Below are 22,277 nucleotides of genomic sequence, written 5' to 3'. Positions count from 1 at the left end.
TTCTATCAACAGTTGCCCTTTCTAACTATGAGCATTCACAGCTCTCTGAAGGTCCCAGAATTACCAACTTGGGACCAGCTACGCCTGGAATGTGTTCAGATGTGTGTATGCACACACGTGCTGAAGAATTTTATTGACAGTGTTTACACCAGAGCATGAGAGCGCTGAACAGATGTTGATTTTAATACTCAGATCTCATGCCAACAAGAAGTTGTGTAGGAACAAGTTGGTGTACATCCTCGCCCCCACAACAAAGCACTGTTCGCCAAGGCAGCAACACAGGCAAAGCTTAACTCTCTGCAAGGAGAAGTAAAATTCCCTCAGCAGCCCCATCTGACAGGCTGGCATGTTAGTGAAAATCCTCCTCAGTGACGCGCTGGACTTTGAGCAGGCTTTGCAGAGACAAATTCCATTTCCCCCTGCAATTAGGAGGGCAACTACCAGAGACAGCTGTGGGGGACGGTTTGGATTTCTGCCACTAGTCACCTGCTTAGAATTAGAAATGCTTTCTCAGCCACTTCTGAGAAACAGAGGCACGAGGTGCATGTTCTGGTTTCTGGTCAGCAAAGCCTTTGTTAGGAGAGGAAGTACCTTTTTTTTTTCCTTCTTTTGATAGTTTCCATTCCAGAGACACACCAAACAGCAGATAAAAGCATGAATCCTCTGTGACATGTCCCAGGGCTGCATCACCCTGGGCATGATCTCAGCTCTGTCACCTTCACAACTCGCTCTGAAGGAGCTGAAAGCTGCTCCTGGGTCCTCCCCCCATCCTGCTCTTCCCCTGACCAAGTCACCCCAGCTCCTGTCACCTCTCCTGACAGGCCATGTGCTACAAACATTGAGCAAACAGAGCAGAAAAATGCCGTGCAAGTCCAGAACATAACGCAGCCACTCACAGGATCATATCTTCCTCCTTCTCCACTTTGGCGAAAGTGGCGACTTTGTTCTTTAACAAATATAAGTGACCGGGACCTCCCTGCAAGAGAGAGACAGACAGATTGAAACCCCTTTGCACAGACTCTGAAGAAAAAAACCCTGGCTGTGGTTCTTGTCCTGCACAGCCATACCCAGAAGTGCCACAAGGGAGCAGAGCAGACGCACCAGGCTGGCGTGATCCCTACAAACCCCATAGCAGACACTTGCTCAGGAAATATTCACATATGGGGAGCGTGTTGGGGGTTGCATTATCCATTTTTTAACACTATATGCCCACCTCGCTCTAGAAAGGCACAACAACAGACAAAAAGTTTCATTGTGGGTGGCTGGAGAGTAATAGGGAAGCCAAGAAAGTCCCTGTCAATTGGGGGTGTTAGGAGACTTGCTGCTGCAGGTGGACGAGAAGCTGAGCAAAGCGGGGATAAGCAGGCAAGACATCACTGTAGAAGAACTGGACTCAGGCAGTAACAGGCATAAAAAGCTCGAGAACATCATCAGGAAAATTAAGAGTTGCCATCTCCAGGTCAGCGCACTGCAAACCCTGCAATTTTGCAGCACTGGCCATATGGCAGGGAGTTAAGTCAGGTTACCTTCCTGACTTCTCATTTCGTGTTCCTCACACAGCTGCTGGGGAAGTCTCACGCTGACCACGCTGAGGAACGAGAAACTTGGGAAGGGAAACCCGGCCAGTCCCAGATCCAGCAGGGACCAAATCCGTCCCCACCACAGCTGGGCAACCGCACCCCGACCCCTCTCCTGCGTACGCCCAGCTGGATCCACAGCACCCACCACCGCCACTGTTGTACTGAAGCTGTTTTAAAACTATAACAAATGCCTGTTCCTTTCCCTCAAATCCTCCTTTTGAGGTCTGTGCTAATGCTGCTTTGTCTGGGTTTCCTTGAAAGCAGCTCAGTCCTGGAGCTGGCGACACCAAATCAGATTTTATTTCCTGCTGTCACAGCAACTTGAGACTGCTCGGTGCAGGGGAAACGAGAAGCGAAAGCCGTACACATGCAGTTACTTTAACAGAAGCTGACTTGGGAGTATTGGTTCCTCTGTGTAATTTTCCCTGTAGAAAAAGACCAATTTGTAACAAATCACCCAAGCACTTAAGGATTTTCATGTACCTGGCAAAATATCAGCATCTTCCAGATTTTGCAGCCTTTCCGATAAATGTTAAGCTTCTTCTCTATTTCCTCTGCAAAAAAACATGTTGGAGAAGATGAACCACGGAGGAAGTTAAAGATTAATCTTATTTCTTCTCACGTTAGTCCTGAAGGCAGGAGGCTGAGCTAGGAGAGGTGCTCAGCACCTACATTCCCACTGATGCTGAGCAAACCCTTTGCTTTCATGTGTGTCACAGGGCAGAGAAGGGACAGCGCAGCTGCAGACCCTGCTCTGTGGTGACCAGTGTGTGGTACCAGCCCCAGATGTCCTGACCCTGCAAGTGGACAACGAACAGGTACCTTTGCTGCCCTGTGCCTCAACTTCCCTTTCATAAACTGGGAGCTTGGCCCAGAAAATGGGCCAGAGGAGTAAAGTTTTATTATTGCAGCACATCCAACAGCAGCTGACTGACTGTCAGGTGCCACAGGGGTGATAAAAACACCTTTATGAGGGGTGGCTGAGGCACAGGGCAGGAGGGTGACTTTAACATATTGATCACTTACATTTGCTATGGGCAGGACCTAAGAAAAGGAAACAACACTTACGTACCTAGGATGTCATCAAAGGTGGCATGTTCATGGTCCTGGAAAGCAAGACAGAAGGACATTTCAAGGTTCACTGTCACTACACCAGCTCCTGTGACGTTATTAGCGTCTCTATCATCGCACACAATCCCATTTCTAGGCAAACTCATGATCTAAGAGGGCAATTATACCAGCTGATGGCTTCTATCACATCGCAGTAATTTCCACCCTAAAACTTGTCTCAGCAAAGAAGCTGAAGACTGAATGGTCCATGAAGACCAAGTCCATCCAAAGGCTGGAAGATGAATCCTGCAGACAAGGCCAAAGCCCATCAGATGTAGTCAGCAATGCACATTCGCCTCTTGGCCCATGTTTTGTAGCCAGCCTCTGGCTTCACAGGCGTCCAAGCTGGTTACAAACAGCGACACTCATGACACATCTGCCTCTGCATGGCAGGATCTGCAGCACAACCATACAGCTCCCAAAGAGAGAGGCAGCAAAGCCAAACTCCCCAGCAGCACCACTGGAGCACACAGAGACTGTTTTCTGGGCTGTCAGTCCCACCCTTCCCTTGCAAATCAAGTGAATATAAAGTGATTAGGAACAAAAGACTTGTGACTCCTTGCTGGTGTTTCAGACACCTGCTCAGGCAGGTCTCCTAGTGAAAAATCAAAGTTAAATTAATGACAGGGATGCATCGCTGTCCATGGAGCTCTGAGGTCCTGCTTCTCCTGCCTAAGGATGAGCACAAGGAGGAGCCCTAAGCCTGGCAACACACAGCCCTTCCCTGCTTCACCTGCTCGGCTGTGCACGCACCATCTGGCAGCCCACATGTGCAATTTTCACTCCACCTTACTCTTCCACCCAGATCTGAGCTCCGTAAGACCCCAAATCTGGGTTCAGCACACCCCCAGCCCCTTCCTGACAGCTCTTCCAAATCACATCAGCATTTCAGAATCACCATAACAGGAACCAGGGAGAAAACTAGAGACAAAAAAATAAAATTCTCTGTATGAAGCCTGCTCCCACACATCCAGACACAGCAGAAGTGATTTACTCACGTAGAGAATGGGGATGATAGAGGGATCGTCCCTGCGGATAATTGTTGGGACATATTCAGCTTTGGGCACCTTGGAAGAAATGAGCTGGAAAGAGAAAAAAAAAAAAAAAGAAGCACAAGAGGATGAGGAGAAGCCAGTAGAGTCCGAACAGAAGCACAAAGGCCATGGTAACAGTGCCCTGTTCAGTTGCTTTCGGGTGTTACCCAAACTAGCAGCTAATCCAGCCTCTCTACATCCCTGTGGCAGGTCCTCCCTGTCTGTCTCCACGTCCTTGGCTCTTCGGAAGTCTCAGCAGGACCCACTCAAACCCAGCACTGCCTGACAACAAGCTGGAAGCTCAAGACCCAATTTTGGCTGAGTACTTGTGCATGTGGCCAAGGAAGGGATGTGTCAGAACCTGGTCCTGTCTGCCAAACCCACAGAGCAGTGCAGGGGGAGCACGAGGGGAGCCTAGCATCAAGGAATTATAAAAGTGCAGAAAGTATCTCTAAGGATGACATATAGCTCCAAAGCAAAGCAGGCAAGTAGCAACAGGAGGAACTGGTGGGACTGGGGACTCAGGTCTCCATTGTCAGGGTTGTCAAGGCTCAGACTAACTCAGTTCAGTGTTGGTGATGGTCATGCTCTGAGTGGGAGCTGGACTACAGGTCCTTCCACTTCTAGTTTTCTTTTAACACATTATCCCCAGTGATAACAGATGCTGAAAACCACGACAGGTCGTGGCTGATCCCTGAGTGACCCTCATATACCTGAAGAGCTGCCTGTACAAAAACTTGCCTCTTGCCATGGAGAACCTAAACTCAGCAGCAACGAGGAGAAACAGCTGAGTCAGAAACCCTCACCATTATTTTTGGTGGAATAAAGTCATCTCCGTCACATGCCATGGCTTCAAGTTCCTTTTCTGCTTCCCAGTTCAAGTCGAAGTCACCATCCAAAGTGCCGCAGGAATCCTGAAGGTCATGGCCTGCCAGAACACAGTGTGCATTACAAGGGTGGAACAACTTGTCTTCCCGACTCAATCCTGCCTGGCAGCTACCTCACAAGATGTGCCACAAGCCATGAGACTTGTGCCCTCCTTTCCTCCACGGAGCGACAGACACCACACTTTGGGGCTGGCATCTCTAAACGAACACTTAACGAATGAAGAGTGCACACACGGAGCCCGATACCACGTATCACATAACATTTCACCACTCTCACAGTCACCAAGTTTAGCTTTCAAATGAGAACTCACAGCAGTCACCCTGTCATTTCAGAAGTGGAGAAGGAGACAGAACGCAGACAGACTCTACACTTTAACATGCTGATGAGCAAGTCCAAAGACTTCAAAGCTGGTCTCCTTGTCATAGTTACTACTCTGACTATGTCTTCTGAGTGGTTATAAAGAAACTCTGCCTTGTAGGTCAAACGGATCCTGGCAGAGAAGTCCCAGAGCGTGAGGACAGCCGCAGCAAACACAGCAGTATTGCAACAGTGTACTTGGATTTGCTCTCCATTGAATTGACCTTACCTGTCAGCCTTCAATGCCTCCTGGGGAAAAAAACATCTGGAAGGAATATAATTGACCGTTAAAGGTTAAAAATAGAGATGCTTCCCTGAAGCCAGGGACTGAGGAAAGAGAACCCAGATGCCTCTATTTGTGCCTTTTGGGATGTCCGAGTGTCACTGGGTGCCCGGAGCCTGTCTGAACCACGTCTTTTCCATTCGCCTCTGAATTAGCTGAGGGAGAGGGAGGAATCGGACTGCAAAGGAACAATCGGGTCATGTTTTGAACCTGGCCTTTCACACACCTCCCTGTGCAACCTGGTACGGTGTCTTCTACAGTTAGGTGGGCCGGATCTCCTCCTTACCTGACAGGTTGGTTCATTTCACTACTGAAATTCATTTACCATACAACCCGTTTCAACATGGGCAAGCTCATATCCACCAAGGCCCTTGCCTACAGGATTTCTGGGTAAAACAGCCGTTCCCTTTATAAAAAGATGGTGAGAAGATGCTGGCATTTCCTCCTGTAAATTAACACAACAGCATCTCAGTCCCCACAAGCAGAACATCACAGCATTACTGGGGATTCCCAGAGGAATTCCTGGCAGCCCAAACGAAGATCAGGTTGCCCCAAGCTATCATCTGTGCAGCCAGCGCGGCCAGGAAACCAAAACTCCATCTGATGGAGCGCTGCAGCTGTGCTCTTGAGCTATTCTAGCCTAGGAAAGAGCTCGGAAGGGGCTCTTGCATGGGAAGCCAGGCAGGTCGGCCCCACTATGGTGAACGTTGCCTTGGACTGATGTGCTTCCAGGTCGTTTGTTTGGTCCCACGCGAATCAGGGATGATGGGAACAGAGGGCTGTGAGAGAGCTGTACCACTGGAAACCGCACAATAACATGAGGTTAGATGTGTTGTGCCGCACAAATAAATAGAGGTACACACAGATGAAGAGGTGCATATACCTGGAGTGTTATTTGCTCAGATCTCATGAAACTAAAAGGAAGACAGATAGGACAGAAGGGCACAGAGGAGTTACTCCAGTGGGACTCCAGTCAAGACCTCAGCTGGAGGATTTGGCCACAGGAGGAAGCTCAAAGGACTCAGAACTCACTTTCTCGAGAGTCATGGAAGGAATCAGCTTTGATGGGAGTCGGGTCACTCCAGGACCTGCTGAAGCTCCTCTCACGCCGTTCAGCAAATGCTAGGATAAAACCAAAGCACGACATTAACAGACTCCAAAGCCACCTCTGTTGCTGCCAGCAAAACAAAACATCCAGTAGATTGCCAGCAAAGCCACACATCGCGGACTCCCCTGTGCTTGCTCTTCCACTTGCCAAACGCGAGTCCTTTCCACACAGCAAACAAGGGTCTATCTTCTACACAGCAGAAGACAAAGTGCCCGCTTTCTGAGCTGGACCATTATGAGGTATGTAACACAACACAGAAAAAGGAGGACACTGGATGGTCTCTCCTTAAATGCACACTGCTCAAAACGCAATTTAATCAAGGGTATTCCAGTGTCCCAGTGTAAATGCTCTGACTCTAAGGCCTCACAGGAAGATGTACTCAACAACTAATGACACATGCGTGACCAGGAGAAGGCAGCAGTGCTCCAGTCACTTCTCCCTTCATGCTCTAGTGACATCCCAGTGAGAGCTGGACAAACAGAGAGGGGCCTCTGGAAAGCTCAGGCTTTCCAAATTTTGTTGTGAAAGACGACATCCTTCAGTTTTTGCTTGCCTGCACTCTTGTGAGCACTCATCCACAGCTTTTTTCTTCTTTTTTTTTTTCTTGTTTTTCCAGTGTGCGTTATATTGTTTGTACCGGCATTTCCCAAGCACAATCCAGGTAGCTTGGCCCAGCTGGCTGCACCACAGGCAAATTCCCGGGAACCGCCAACCACGGCGTCTGACTTGGCAAGCCCACGTGAGAGCCATTACGCCTCGATTAACAGCCACTAATACCTATTTCTGGTGGCAGACAGAGCAATTTGCTGCAGTATATCTAGTAACAGCATCTCACGTCAGCGGCACAGGAATTCGCTGCAGATCCGCATTTACAAGAGCTGAGAAGCAACCTGCCCTCTGCTGCAGAGCGTCCAAGTGCAGGTGTCCAGCGCAACAAACCATACAGGGGGTTCTTCAGGTGATCTCCATCCTCAGCTTTCACTTCAAACCAGGCATTTAGCTACCGTGCACACGAAGAAAGCTTTGAAAACATGACCCGAGAGTTACCAAGGCAGAGAGGCATGCCTGAACTTCCAGACAGCTCTAGGGGGATGTGAGCCCAGTTCGCATCATGCAGCGCTAACTCAGATGTCAATATGGACACGTTAATGCAATGCTGTTCGCTGTTCACCTCCCACAGCGTACGAGAAAGGAAAGAATGTGAATTCAACCCAGGAAGGCTTTGCTGTGGGCAGTCTGTACATGATGCCTGGCCGCGGGGTGGGAAGAACAAGCTGTTTCCTCTCCTGGAGGAATCCTCAGCTCTCGAGAGCCGGTTACGCCATTCCCAGCCCGTTTCACAGAGATAAGGGGGCTGCTCCAACCGAGTTACGGAGGAGTGTTGCCTTCCTTAGGGAAAGGGAACTGCCATTTCCCAGGCCTGAGAGGCGATTTCTTCCCCAGTGAGGCACAACATTCCCTTATCTCCCACTTTCTCCAATCTCTTCTGTGTTCCTCTTCTTTCTCCCTTCCACCATCCACTCAGCTCCCACCGGATAATTTTCCCCCAGGTCCTGCTGCAGAGATGGTGGTGGGACAGGCGAGGAGAAAAGAAAAAGCCACCAGTCTGTGTGGCATGTGAAGCAGCAACTGTCCCCAAGGAGCCACGGCCGGTCCGCAGGTTCAGCAGGAGGCCGGGCAGCGCTCCCAGTTCTGTGCGACTCTCAGCTCTGGTTCTCCTCACAAGCGTCTACACTGGTGATCACCGAAAACCACAGGCACGTGGGACAAGGACACTGCAGCTCTCCTTCTGCTCCTTGCACTGAGGCCACAGAGACCTCCGTGGCCTTCCCAGGGTCCTCAGGAATAGCTTACAGGCTGCTTGCAGACATCACACGTCCTGGAGACTTGCAAAAACGTGGCCTTCTTTTTTGTAGGGTAAAATGGCATCAGCAGGTCAAATCCTTTCTCCAGCCCAATACTGGGTCCTTTCTACCCACATCTGCACGCAACACAGGGCTCCCCACGTCCCACCACCACAAACCCCAGCTCCTCACAGCCACGTCTTACAGCTGCTCACTTACTTTGTGCTTTAACCCTTCGGCTCCCCACCATGCGGAGGTGCTTCCGAAAATTCCTGCAAGAAAGGCCAAACACAACCTCTGAGAAAAGTAATACAAAGCAACACCTGGGTCCAGCAGGACTGACAAAGCTGGGAGGAAAAAAAAAATAACCTTGGGAAGACAGCGTATTTCCTTCTGGGCATTCAAAAGCTGGAGACTGGGTTCCCAGCCTGCACCTATTGGGTGCTGGGGACGGTTGTGGCTGGTTCTCCTGAACTCCCTGGGCTGGTGGGACATGGGGGTGAGGTCCTAAATAGCATGGCCTGCCTCCGCTTTCCTATGACTAAGACACCTGTGCTGTGACTTTGCTGAAGACACTGTCACTACCCGTCCTGGCAACGCTCCCTCTGCTCCTGGTAAAGGGCAGTAACTGCTCCCCTCTCTCCTTTCTTCTACACATGTTCAGCAGGAACGCGAGGTGCCCGGGCTCTGCGCGGCTCGGCAGCATGCACACACCATTCCCAAACATTCACAGCAGCTGCTAAAATCTCACCTGTGCTGTCAGCAACCACACAGCCCCTACTGCTCTCGGGCAAAGAGCTGGGAAAGGCTGAAGCAGCTTCTTCCTTCTGGGATAGCCCTGCTCAGGAAGGTGACGGTCCCCGAGGGCTAACGCTGCCTGATGAACCACGTGCTTCCCTGCCCAGGATTCAGAGTTCAGTGGGGCTGCAGAGGGCACAGCTCAGGGGAAAGCCCACCCGTGGGTAAACCTTGGGGAGCAGCGACACCTGATAGTCAGGTCTGTGTAAAACAGGCTGTCCTGGCCACTCCTTAGAGACCACGGCAAAGGGACTCTTTGTCCAGCCTTTCCAAGCGCAAGTGACCTGCTTCCCTTTGTTTCTTGTCACTCACCAAGACAGGAACCAAACGGGACAGAAACCACACAGGACAAAGGAGATACAGGGAAGAAGCAGCAGGTGACTAGCAAGGAAAGCGTCATTCCTCCCTGAACTCTACTGAAGGCGACTTCGCCCTGCAGGGCCCCAGGGATGAGCCCCGGCACCAGCAGCCTGCACGGAGCGGAGGGACCTTCCCGGGTCCCCTCCTGCCCCACCAACACACACCAAGCAACAGAGACTATAGCCAGGGAAAGAGGTGAAGTGACAGGTCGTGTGGCTCACACACAAGTTAGTGGGAGGAGGAAGGACACGTTACAACCATGCAGATGCTTTAGCAAGCTAACCAGACTAGAAAAAACTTCCAGCGCTGAGTCAAGTTGTTCAGAGCAGGTCAGATACATCTACTCCGATGCAGAGAGACCAACCCAGACGCAGCCCTCAGAGGGAGAGCACTTAACCCACACCACCTGCTTGGGCCCCCATGCCGTCATCAGGATCCAAATTCAGCAACTCGGAAAGAAAACCAGCAGCTGGGTACTGAAGCTGGGAGCAACATTATTCCATGACAAATTTCCATCTGCACTTGGGCTATTCATGTTATTTTCCAAAGCTTTATTTTAGCTCTGCTTGGGTACGTGAAGATTCACTGCTGTGGATCAGACAACTGCCCCGTTAGACAAAAGACTAAAGTAATTTGCTTCACCGACACGTGTTGCTGAACACGAAGAGCCAGGCAATCCTCAGAGCGGGCCAAGGTCTGCAGCACGGCCCCGCCGAACCCGCCGTCCTGCTGGCCTGTCTGCTCCTCACCACAGGAGAAATGCAGATGGGTCTCCTGCTCCGGCCCTGCCCAGACCTTCAGCATCCACAGGAGCTGAGGGGACACGTCAAGCATGACATTTTCTGTCCTCTGTCCTGACTGCTCAACGTCACCGATGCACACAACTCCTGCCCCTGTATCCGCAAGCCCTGCGAACAAGCCATTTTCTAATAGAAACTCGCCTCTATCTAACAAATTCTGAGAAATCTCTTTTTAAAGATACACTGTCTATTTATTTACAGCAGCTTTAGTTTTGATTCTTATTTCTCTTCAGTATTGATGAAAAAAATCACCACTCTTAAGCTGCTAAAGAAAAAAAAAAATCTTCCTGGCAATTTCCCAGTTAAGAAAACTTGATGGTTTTCTCCCATTTTGTTTTGGATAGCACTGAAGTGATCACGGCAGTTTTTAACCAATGACACAAACACCGTGTTATCCTTCTCAGCAGGCTGCCAAAATACATGAGCCTTGGCTCATTTAAAAAAAACAGAACAGCCTGATTATTACCAAGATAAGTGGCTAAGTGGTGTGCCTTATGAAGCCGGCAGAGGGAAACCAGGGCCCTTCTGTAATACCTGGACAAGGAATCGGTCCCCATCCCCTCTTCTTTCCGTTCTTTAAAAAAAGATTTTAAAAATAGGCTTCTGGTCACTAGAGATGTCAATTTTGTCTAGGTCTCAGACTTCTGAGGTGCATTTGTAGACACAGCGACAGCATATAAGAGGACTCAGCTAACCTTAAATTCCAGATATTCGGGAGATGCCTGGGGAAATTGCGTCTTTAATTTTTTATGTATATTATATATTTTTCTGCCTGAAACACAGATCCTCTATATTATATTTGGAAGCTCAAAAGAAACTTGACAGTGTTCCTTTAAAAAGATGGAGATCAGCTATCTCGAGCACTGCAGCATCGCTCACCTCCACATTTCCAACACAGCCACTGCTCGTGTCCCTACGAACAGCAACACAGACGGGGACAACCACGGTCAACGTCGCCAAGCGTCAGTAATGACACCCGAAGGGCCCATGCAACACCAGGCAAGGTTACGGCTACGGGAGAACACAGGCCCTACCTCTGTATAACAGCTGCAGAATCATTCTCTCGTTTCCGTCTCTTCCTCTCTGCGTAGCCCCTGAACGCCCTGGGAAACCATTGTAAGCCATTAAGCAACTACACAGCTTTGGACTGGAGAGGACATGACACACAGACAGGAAAGCTCTCACCAGACAACAGAGAGACATCGGGCTGAGCGAGGAACACAACCAGCCCTCGCAGGACCGCATGCGAGTCAGGGGCCGGGCAAAAGACTCACCAAACCACAGGTCCTCACTCCCTACGGCAGGTGGCCGGACAAGCAGCTGCTCCTAAAGCAAACGCAAGAGCGGCCAGAGCACGGCCCAAAGAACGGGGGCGAGCAGCCGTCACCCCTGCTACAGAGGAACGGACCGAGGAAACTGCAGACACAGAACCTCCGTACGCTGGGATCAAGAGGGACAAAAGCATGCTAGCTACTGTCCTCTCCATCGCAAAGATGAGGATGGCTGTGGTGTGATCCATGTCGGCCTACCAGGTGTAGCCACCTAACAAACAGCCCTAGCACAGGGAAGGCACGAGCGAATATGATGGACAGGAGAGGAGAGTTTATCCAGGACACCGACACACAAGGAAATGAAAAAAATGAAGATTATACTTACGAGATGCTAGAGATTCCAGGAGACGCAGGGAAAAAGAAAGAGAAGAGGAATTCATTAGTGCTCAGCCCAGGCCAGCGTTCTGAGGGAATTCTCACTCCAGAGGGAATAGCTCTTGTTAGGTGGAAGGAAATTGCTTTTCAAATTAAACATTTCTCAGTGGTCAGACTCCTGCTTGACTGAGCCAAATCCTCCCTGGGGCAGCGTTGGCATGTGGTTTGGACGCAAATTAAGCTCCATGTAGACCCAGAGGACATTCAGACGTAGAACTGACAGCTGAACATGGCCCATCAGGCTACGACGGGAGCTCAGCATCATGGGCTTTTGGGGCAGAGACACCTTTTCCCACAGTGACAAAGACCTGTGAAGTCAGCTCAGGCTGTCTGGTCTACAAAGGAAGCAAGTGTGGTGGACTGAAAACACGAGAGCAGAGGACAGGAGGACAGGGGCACCCGGAGGAACCAATCCAACCAGCTTAGGGAAATGCCCCAAACTTCTGGAGATGTTTCTGTGCCATTTTTAGAGGCAGCAGAGAATCTCCAGAAATGTTAACCGAGGAGCTATGTTAACCAAGGGAGCTGTGCTCCTCAAGGGTTTCTAAGGACACCGTTCCCCAAACCAGCCTCACCTTGGCCTCCAACAGCTCCAAGCCTTGCAAGCCCTGCCATGGGCAACCACCCTGCAACAAACCTTGTGCCCAGCAAAGATGACTTGAGACAGCAAAGGATGTGCCCGAAGGCAAAGGAAATGTGCTGATTTTGTGCATGGTTTGGTGTGTCAGATCAAAACTGCAAAATACCAGTCACTGTTACCAGCCAACATTTCTGAAGAGCAAAGAATGCGCCACATTGCCTCAGGCTGCCCACAGCCCCAGGAGTGTGACCCAGCTGGGGAGCCACCAGGTTTGCTGTCCCTGAAGAGGCGGCAGAGGGACACAGAGGTCAGGGGCGAGACGCAGCGCTAGGACAACAGAGAGGAGAAGCCCATGGAGACTCCTCACTCCCACTGTTGGGGTGGGACTAGGACCCCGCCACCGTGCAGCAGGTTCCACAGCCTGGCACCAGGCAAGGCCATGAAGATAAGCCATTTTGCTGGGGGATGCAGATCCCTTCCAACATTTCAGCAGTTGCCCCCTCCCCATTGCGGGATCCAGCCCTTCCTGCATCGGTCCTTCCAGGTCTGATTGAGTTTGGGTCATCCCAACATCAACAATCAGCCTCTTTTCAGGATTTGGGAAGAGGAAGGTATGAGGAAAAGAAGAAATGGCAGAGAAATAGATTGGACAGATTTATCCCTGGAAGTGTTTAAAAGGTGTTTAGATGAGGTTCTCAAGGACACGGTTTAGCACTAGAGTTAGGTTATGGTTGGACTCGATGATCCTGATGGTCTCTTCCAACCAAAATGATTTTATGATTACAAAAAGAACATCAGATTAGTCAGGGAGAAATGGGGAGAGCAGTAGAGCCAAAGGTGACACAGATGTTGAAGGAAGGACAAAGGTGACAAGGAGGAAGATCAGTGTCTCATTTCTCTCATTGTTTGCCTTGGCTTTCCAACCAGGTAGGAAATACTTGAAACCAGGAAGGCGGCATTTTCTGGGCAGCTGGGAACAACCTGGAAATGAGGCTTCCCTTATTCTCTTCAGTCCTTCAAGAACTGCCTCCTCCCAACATGCAGCAACCAGGGGCACCAAAACCTGCTCAGAGCGTGGAAGGAGAAGCTGGTCCTAACTCGGATCTGCTCCCACTTTGCAGAGATTTTACTGATGCCTTCTCCAAATGAGCAGACCAGCGCAGAAGCTGTAGGGCTCTATCTCATCCTACAGACACGCACTCCTCTGGAGTGACGGATGCAGGGCAAGCCTGGAATAACGTTCCCTCGGGGCAGCGGCTGCAGCAGAAGGATGTGGTGGAGGGTCCCAGCCCGTGCTCCCACAGGACCCTCACTCTGCAGGAGCAGCCAGGGACAGGACACAGAGTCACAGAGAAATTCCGGGAAGCAGAGAAGAGCTGGGTAGCCCGAGGAGGTAAAGAAGGTAAAACCAAACAAGTGGGAATAGTAGGAAAGAGAACGAATAAAGTGCAAAAAATAACTAAATAAGAGACAAGGTTCTCTCTCTCCCACCCTCAGACTGCAGTGCCAAACATACAGCTCGACTGCTCCAGGCTCTCGGGTACACCTTTGAGCATGTTGTGAACTTTCAGAGACACAGTAAAAGCTACGGCAGTAGTTTCACTTACGCTTGCATAGTTGTAGTAGCGGTTTGAAAACTGAAGAGGTTCTCTTTTGGGAACCAGGTTCGTATGGGGACATCATCTGGAAGAGAGAGAGCAAAAGCTGAGAATGCCGCTGCAGAGATGTGTTTCAGACAGCAACACTTCCCAGGCTCTTTCTGTTCGTGCTTTTCTCCAGCATCCTGCCCTGTACTGAACAGGAGAGTCTCATCCTCCTCATATAATGAACATCACCGATTGTTTGGTAAATTTGTGCTAAGCCTGTTCTATCAGGCTACTAAATGAAGAACGAAAACTCTGTTCTAAGTGTGGAAGATTAGAATAATCCAGGAATTACAGAAGAGACATTTGAACACGGAAAAAAAAAAAATGGAGTAAAGAAACATTTTTCATTAAAAGCATTTTCCAGCCTCTGTGTTTTCCTTAGTACCATTAGTTCGCAACGTCCCATTCGTCCAGTTCTTTCTGATACAGCGTCCCATGGAAGAGGAAAAGCAGTCACCTTCCCCTCTTCACAACTGTAACCCAGAGATGGACTCTCTTTTTCTACCACTGAAGTTTCAATAAACCCCTCACACACCTGCTCCTGATGACCTGGCTCTTCAGCAGTTTTTCTGGTTTTGGACATCATTTATACAATCTGCAGATACCTCTGTGCTTATCTGCTCCCCTGTGTGTGTTAACTGCCCTGCCCGAACCCACTGCAGATTATTTCTCAATTACGTTGCATCAGGACACCGCATCATCTTCACGTAATGACCACTAAGACAAAAAGTAGGCACCAAAATAAGTGTGGGATGGTGGAGGAATCTGATCAAGAAGCAGCTCCTACCAAGGCTGAAGTTGGTCAGGCAGGGAATCGGGGGTCATTAAAATCCACCGCCAAAAGACACGCGAGATCTCGGTGGACTGGATCCCTGGGATTTGGGGCTACCTGATTTTTCACCTTGCTCCACTCCCAATTTGTGGCTTCCTTGCTTAATGCCTCACCACATGCTGCTGATCAAGTGTCTTGCTTCACTCATTCAAGTTTTAAGATCATTAGCAACTACAGTATCTTAGTTATTAATATTCTGGCATTGTCAAGACTATTTTTTAATTCACTTTCATTGGCCAAAACCCAATCAAACCCTGCACTGCAGACATAATTACTACAGACCAGACATCTTACCAAATGTTTTGTACAGATCATAAGCTGCTATAGACTCATCCTGCTGTTCCCTGAAAGTACAAAAAGTGGCTGCATTTACAGACGCAAAAAATGCTAAATGCAACTAAGGAGGCTTCCTTTGAAGTGAAGCTTCCAAGAAATCCTGTAGAAAGCCATAACAGACACTCCTCGGTTCATAGTTTATGTCAAGCTTTGTATAAGGGTACCCTAAGGAAATACATTTGTTAAATGAAAACTGCATTCTAGTATGCTAAATACTGACTATGAATTTCCTATGTCTGCTCTCCTCCAAAAAACAGATAGAGAAGAAATGCAAACCAGCTCAGACTATAAATGAATTACCTGTTTGAAGTCTCAAGCCCACAAAAGTGGTGCAAGGAGGAGAAGTTGTACAAATCCCTTCTTAGCGAACAATTCCGTACAGGCTTCTCAGGGTCTACACATCTCAAAGGACTGACAATCTCTTAATATATTTCACAGCTTTTAAGCCACTAGCTTTGATTTAAAGTAGAGCTTCTGAACAACAGCTAATATCCTTAAGAGGCTTTCCCTGGACAATCGTTTGAAGCCTCTCTTCCAACACAGGAAAAACATCACTCCCCTACCCACAGCACTCAGTGGAGAATAAGGGGTTTGTGACCCTTCAGAGGTGCCTCTTCACCAGCCAGATGTGGAACAGCAGCAGAGGAGCACAGAGCCGAGGATTACGGAGCACAGCTCTGCTCCAGAGCTCATCCAGCTCATGAAAATTCAGATTATGAATATGGCTGTTGTGCTTCCAGGAGCGGGCACCGCGCTTCTTTTCAGCCAGGCAGAGCATCATCTCCTTTCTTGTTACCGTCAACTGTGATGAAATTGCCAAGGAACCACAGACCTGGGTAGGACAGCTTGTGCTCCTCCGGAACGGTGTTAGGCATCATTAAGTCAGCATAAACCCCCATATTTAACTTATGCCAATCTGGCCTAACTGCCATGAGTGTTGGTTTGCAGCAATAATGCATCATGTAAATCCAAACAGAGAAAGCACCACCATAAAGTGAGCCTCTGGGAGGTCTCTCTCTCTCACCTCCATTCTTCTCTGCCCTGTTTTTGCAGCCATGCATAAGGACATTCCAATAAATACTTCTTGCAACCTGTGGACGCTTGTGCCATTCAACTGTCCGTTTTTCTCTCAGTAACATCGCTCGGATAGAGAGCACAAAGGAGACCGAACTGAGAAAGTTTCCATCCCACGATGCCAGCGCCGCAATGGGGTTTGGTCTCAGTGCTGCCTGTGCAGCCACACGTGCGAAACACAAAACACTCATGAGGCACCTGCAGGTTCAGCACTGTCCACTTTGTTCCCTTTTATGTAAATACTCTGATATATTTTCAGAAAGGCAAATCTGCATTTCACGCTGATAACTGGCTCTAACAAAAATTGCTGCCTAGTTGAAAACACACATTATAAATCCCTGGGCACAGAAACAGAACATGGCATCTCTCTGCAGCATCTGCTAGGACGTGTTTTCCAGCAAATAGACGCGTTCAGCTCCAGCTATGAGGAGTTAAACTGCTCCATCAGTGATCTGGAGCTCTGCTTTGGTTTTGTATCAAGTGACGTGCTTCAGTCCCGCAGCACAGAGTACAATTTGGATTTGTTCGGGAAAACTTTTAACATAAATCCATCAACAGTACAACATTTTCCCCTTTCTTACTTCAGTGCACATCATGAGGCTGCAACTGATTGAACTCAGCACCCTGATCTCCACAAGACCAAGCCCTGGGCTCACGATCTCCTTTCCTGAAAGGTTAGAACTGCAATGACTTTCTATTTCCACACAAGCTTTCTGGCTGTTCTATCATATGCAGAGCCTTCTTTTAACAGGTAAAACACATATGATCATAAAATCATAAAAGGCTTCCGTACAGGAAAACTCTTCTCAGTCCTTTTCTTGCACTTAAGCAATAAAAATAAGAGTCTAAACTTGCACATGTAGTGTCTGATGTAAAGCATAAAAGTCACAGGGAACAAAAAGAAACAATGCTTAAAAACTACAAGCAGGAATTAGCGGGACTGTAGGTGTCCTGCACACTCAATAATCAGTTCTTTTAAAATTATTCTTCTTTATTTTTAGTCCATGTATTAATTTAGTCACAGCATTTCAAGCATCTAGGCATGAAAACATGGTCCAGAACCCAACCCTTCTGTGATTTTACCTGCAGTAAATACCACTGTGATATTTCCTAGAAAAACCATGAGCCCAGGAAAGATGGATTGTTTGATCTCCACAGTTCTCAATTTATTTTCAAGGAGAAAACCTTGACCTTTTTGGCTGGACTGGACAAATCAGACAAATTAGGTCAGACTCTTTGCCAGCCACATATAGAGCTGACAGGCAAAGATGGACTGCGTACTAGCTTATAATTCAAAGCACATAGATTGCGACATATTTTGTTAATAGGTTTTAAAGACAATCAGGATTTTTTAAACATAATTGAATAATTACAAGCCCTATTCCCTGAAAACATTGAGCAAATGGACAGCAACTGGGGAAGAAAGCGCGATATTGTGTTATTTGCTAGTATTTATGGAAAAAACATGAGGTGGCACTAGGTGAGGGACCTGCTAAACTGCTTCCAGTCACGCAGACGAGCATTTCGGAGATGCACCAAAGTACGCAACATCGTACCTGAGCCAAGGCTCCCTCTGAGCACACTGAAATGTTCACAAAACTTCACCTGCCTCAGCCCCACAGGGTGGCAGAGGAGAGAAGGTCCAGCTCTGAACTGCCTCCTATGTGAGCACTAATGTTGGTGCTGTGACACCATCCCTGCTCTTCCTTCAACAGAAAGGAAACCTGCAGGGATCAACCACATTAAGCTACATGAAGCTGCCATGAAAACCAGCCAGGTCATCTGCAGCTGACAAGCTAGAAGCAGAGACAGCAGGGCTCGGACGAGCTGGCCTCAAACTGAGCTCAGCTTATTTTAAACTCCCCCTTTGACAGTCCCATTCCACAAACGCTAGTGCAAGGTCCCGGCAAGGTGCTGAAGGGGAAACTAACCCTCCGTGCTGGGATGAGATGCTTGTCACCCTCACCCCGTGTTGACGAGTCCCTTTGTGTCCCTCCCGCGCCCACCCTCACTCACCAGACACCCGATCCACACTGTACATCCTCTCCAGCCTCTTTCTGTGCCACCCGGTCTCGCTGGACTGGTGCTGCTCCAGGTCAAAGGAATGCTGAGAAGGGGCAGCCAGGCGGGTGCAGGTCGGGCACTCCTTGGAGCCCTGCCGGCTGCCTGGCCAGCCCCGGCAGTGCCGCCCGACACCGTGAGAGCCGCCTGCGCCGTGCACGTGGTGGCCATGGTGGCACTCCTCTTGGGCAGCCCCCTTCATCACCACCAGTTCCATGCTTTCATTCTCATGGTCCGACAGCATCGGCCTCTCGCCAGAGATAGTGTAGACTCGCGGCTTCGGCCCCTCGCTTGGCATCTTCTCCGCCTGCTCCTCGGAGAAGCTCCTCTCGAACTTGCCGTCGGAGATGACGGAGAGCCTGCGCTTGTTCTGTGCCGCCTGCTGCATCTCGGGGGAGTCCTCCTGTCCGATATAGGAGTCTGCTAACAGGTGATCTGAAAAAAATGGCACGTTTGCCTTAAAATCAAAGCACCCCAGGCACCAACGAATTCAGGAGGCTCTTTGTTATCGTTGCAGAAAAGGGAAGGGAGAGAGAGATACAATAGGTTGCCCCAAGCACCTTTTCAGATGAACACGCGCCCATAATCTTGTAAACCTCCAGAGCTGGTACTGAAATGAGAGACATTTCTCACGGATATACCCAATACTTTAAGCATGCAACTATCCAGCAAACAAGGCTAGAAGCAAATGCAGCTCTCGGTGCACGGCCTAAAAACACGTACGTGCAAAACAGGCCTCGTTCAGCTGTACGGTCCTGTCTGCTTCAGTGAGTTTAGCAATACTGGGCTGGTGAAAGTTTGCAGGACAAGGACCCGCGCCAGCTTCTCAAACAAGTGAAACTCTGAGTGTTTCATGAACCAAGTTATTACTCTTCAGAACTAAAGGAAAGGGGCAAACGACCAGGGTTTGTTTGGATTTTTCCCTGATTTTCTGCCAATTGGTTTGACATGAAAGAAATGCAAAAAGGCCTCAGCCGACAGCTGCGCCGCCGCGTCCCGCCCTGCGCAGCACCCCGGTGAGCAGGACTCCTCGTGCGTGCAGATGGCGACGGCGCAGCCCGTGGAAACCGTCCTGAAGGAAAACACAGCCGCCCCCTTTGTGGGGTGGGAAGATGGAAAGGAGAGAGGCCCATGAGCGCAACTATCTTTGGAACCCACACACTGGATGAAGTGCCAGGAAATCTCAGCATTTCCATGGCAATTCCATGCATGAACCCTACAGTAGCTGCCACCCACCTGCTAATGCTTTTTTCAAGTGGCTGTTAATTACCTCTTACACTTCCCTTCAGATGGGAAGCAGCCAGGGGACTGGTAAAAAGGCTCAGCAGGGAATGCATTATTCATGTGACTACAACCCCAGAAAAAATAAAATCATTAGTGTCCAGCACAGACAGCAGCATTTTAAACAGAGGCAAAAGCAAAGCCAAGCTTTTAGTTCACTACATATTGAATGAACATCTTTCCTTTAGCTCCTGAGTCATGATCTGAAGAAGCTGGTAACAATGTAAGGCTTGGTCGCCTTGTAGCTGGCGGTGAAGGGAGGAAGGAGGAACAGACCCATCTCAGAAGTCTGATGTTGCACGTGTGCAACGTGGACCTTTCACTGCTGCCACATTCCGCTTCCTCTTGTGCCCCTCCGAAAAAAGCCCTCCCAAGCTGAGGATGTATATTTTCAGCTGCTGAATCTAAAGCCCATCCCGGATTGTGCTCTCATTGCCCAGGGCCTCAACCCGGCTCTGTTTGCACCCGAGACTGGACTGAACTGAGCTGGTACCAGTACAGCGTGTCACCTTATCACATTTTTCTGCTTGAGATACAACTTCCCCCAGCACCACGAGGAGGTAAACACGTCTCTGGCCGCTCAGCTCAAGAGGTGACCGTCAGGACTGTTCAGGCTCACACAGCTCCAGTTGTTCCATTTGTCTCCTAGTGAAACCTCACAGTCTCCAGACGCTGTAGGCGGCAGCTGCGCGACTCCTTGAGTGGACCAGGAGAAGGAGCCTGGAGGAGTCCTACAGAAAGAGCTGTGCCTCTTCAATCTATCGTTGATGCCTCCTGAATCTATAGCTGATGCTGTCTTGCCAGGCTTCACATGAAGCCCAAAACACATGTGTAGGTGTAGTGAGGAACCATGCACCTCGCGGATACTGTCCAGGTGAAATATGAAAGGTGGGCACCCACGGTCTCCTGCATGGACAGCCGCACCTCCTCCTTGCGCTACAAGGGCTGTCACCACAACTCCAAACCATTCAAGTGGAAGAAGCTGTTCCACCAGCCACCATTCAACAGCGTGTCCACTGCAGGACACAGTGTCACGGACCAACCAGTGCAGAAACTGTTCACAGGCTCCAGTCTCCCCAACCACTTGTCACCCCTCCAGGGGCAGCAGCCACCACATCTGTCCTCCAGCAACCCAGACCCGCTCCAGTCCCAGCACTAACTGTGCTCTAGAGTGGGCACGTCTTGGGAAAACACCACCAAACCGCTCTTTGACATCTGCCAAGACCTGTGCTGGCTAACAGTGCCAAGCACACCATATTTTAAATTAAAAACAAAGGCCAGTTCTAAGCACTCCTCTCAACTTGTCAAACTTAATAATCCGTGCGGGCACAATGATCCTACATATTTCTTAAGATGCTACAAAATAGTGGCTGGCAGCTGCCCTGTTCCCCTGAAATTAATATTCCTATGGAAGACACGTGGCCTCACTAGAGCAAACACACAGGGTCATGCACCTTTACCCACACACCGACAGCACCGCGACTCAGAGACCCGAGAACCTCTGAACTCTGGTGTCTGTGAGTAAATAGAAAAATGAAGTGGCCAGAGCTTAGTATGTCTGAAAATGCTGATGATCACGAGTGCAGAGAGACCAATTCCAGCCTCTGCTTTATAAGCCCCATAAAACTGACGGACATGTAAGCAGGACACGACTGGTTTCAAGTAAGAGTTAACTTCTTACTGAAATCATGGCAGGGTTACAATTCTTGACTAGATATATTCAACATAAAAGACCTGTCTGACCTAGCATGCAAAATGCAAGGATAATCCTTTCTTCCTACCTTACTTGACCTTTACTCAATGTGTTTTCTCTTGTACTTATCTAGTTTTCATGGTCTACACTACAAAGGCCTGCCACCACACCAATATTGTCTTTGTCAAACAACTGGATCATTATTTCTTTTCATTCAATTTAGCACCTTCGGTAACTACGCATTGGAGAAGCAACTTCATATGGAAAGGGAATGTGAAGCTTTATTCAAGACTCCTGGTTAATAAAGAATTTATCTACAGAAAAAAAATAGTACGGAAGGAAAAGAGATTCAAACATCCATCATAATGAATGATTAGCTTCTGAAAATGAATATGCACCATTCCAGGGAGCCAGTCTGTGCTGCCATTCCCACACACACGTACAGCAGCAGCCTGGAGACGTTACCAGCGACCAGTTCCCCCCTCTGTGCCTGCAGTGAACTGGGATCAGGTGCCAAAGCACTACACCTGCTTCTACTACGGCATTTTAGATTAATATAATAGTTCTTTTCTGCTGGGAAAGAAGTCAAGCTGGTCCAGAAATCAATACCGAATCAAATCTGAGCCACAGGGATGTTCAGTGAAGAGAACGGAGAAACAGTAACAGGGGAGGTTCAGCAGTAACTGGGATTGCGTTCCTGGAGCCGGCTGTGAACACCCTCTGCCTGTCACCGCTGCTCCTTCCACTCCATTCTCACATGGCTCTTGCACCTCTCCCACAACCAGCTGCTCCATCAAACTGCCACACAGCCCAGGCCAGCGTGATTTCGGGAGCCTGGCAACAGCTCTGCTCCCCCACTCGCTTCCATCAGCAACACCTTGGTCTCACAGCTGTACAGCTTCTCTG

General features: G+C 49.2%; 1 protein-coding gene across 6 annotated transcripts in view; it reads right to left on the bottom strand.

The window, feature by feature from the left end:
* The window catches only part of NSMF (NMDA receptor synaptonuclear signaling and neuronal migration factor), a 43,163-nt gene that overhangs the window by 5,499 nt on the left and 15,387 nt on the right, over positions 1-22,277 (bottom strand). For 2 of the 6 annotated variants that reach the window (XM_065648422.1, XM_065648427.1), the window contains 10 exons: positions 18,353-18,832; positions 14,056-14,131; positions 11,197-11,265; positions 8,424-8,476; positions 6,285-6,374; positions 4,531-4,652; positions 3,689-3,772; positions 2,653-2,686; positions 2,064-2,134; positions 897-976 (listed from right to left, as the gene is read on the bottom strand). In XM_065648422.1, coding sequence (XP_065504494.1) covers positions 897-976; positions 2,064-2,134; positions 2,653-2,686; positions 3,689-3,772; positions 4,531-4,652; positions 6,285-6,374; positions 8,424-8,476; positions 11,197-11,265; positions 14,056-14,131; positions 18,353-18,832 — 1,159 coding nt within the window. The remainder of the gene's footprint in view (positions 1-896; positions 977-2,063; positions 2,135-2,652; positions 2,687-3,688; positions 3,773-4,530; positions 4,653-6,284; positions 6,375-8,423; positions 8,477-11,196; positions 11,266-14,055; positions 14,132-18,352; positions 18,833-22,277) is intronic. The other 4 variants (XM_065648424.1, XM_065648423.1, XM_065648428.1 and 1 more) reach the window with 4 other exon arrangements.

Source organism: Caloenas nicobarica, chromosome 19, assembly GCF_036013445.1.
Source record: "Caloenas nicobarica isolate bCalNic1 chromosome 19, bCalNic1.hap1, whole genome shotgun sequence".
Taxonomy (NCBI): Eukaryota; Metazoa; Chordata; class Aves; order Columbiformes; family Columbidae; genus Caloenas; species Caloenas nicobarica.
Note: the sequence above shows the minus strand (reverse complement) of the source record. Positions and strands in the feature narration are given on the sequence as shown.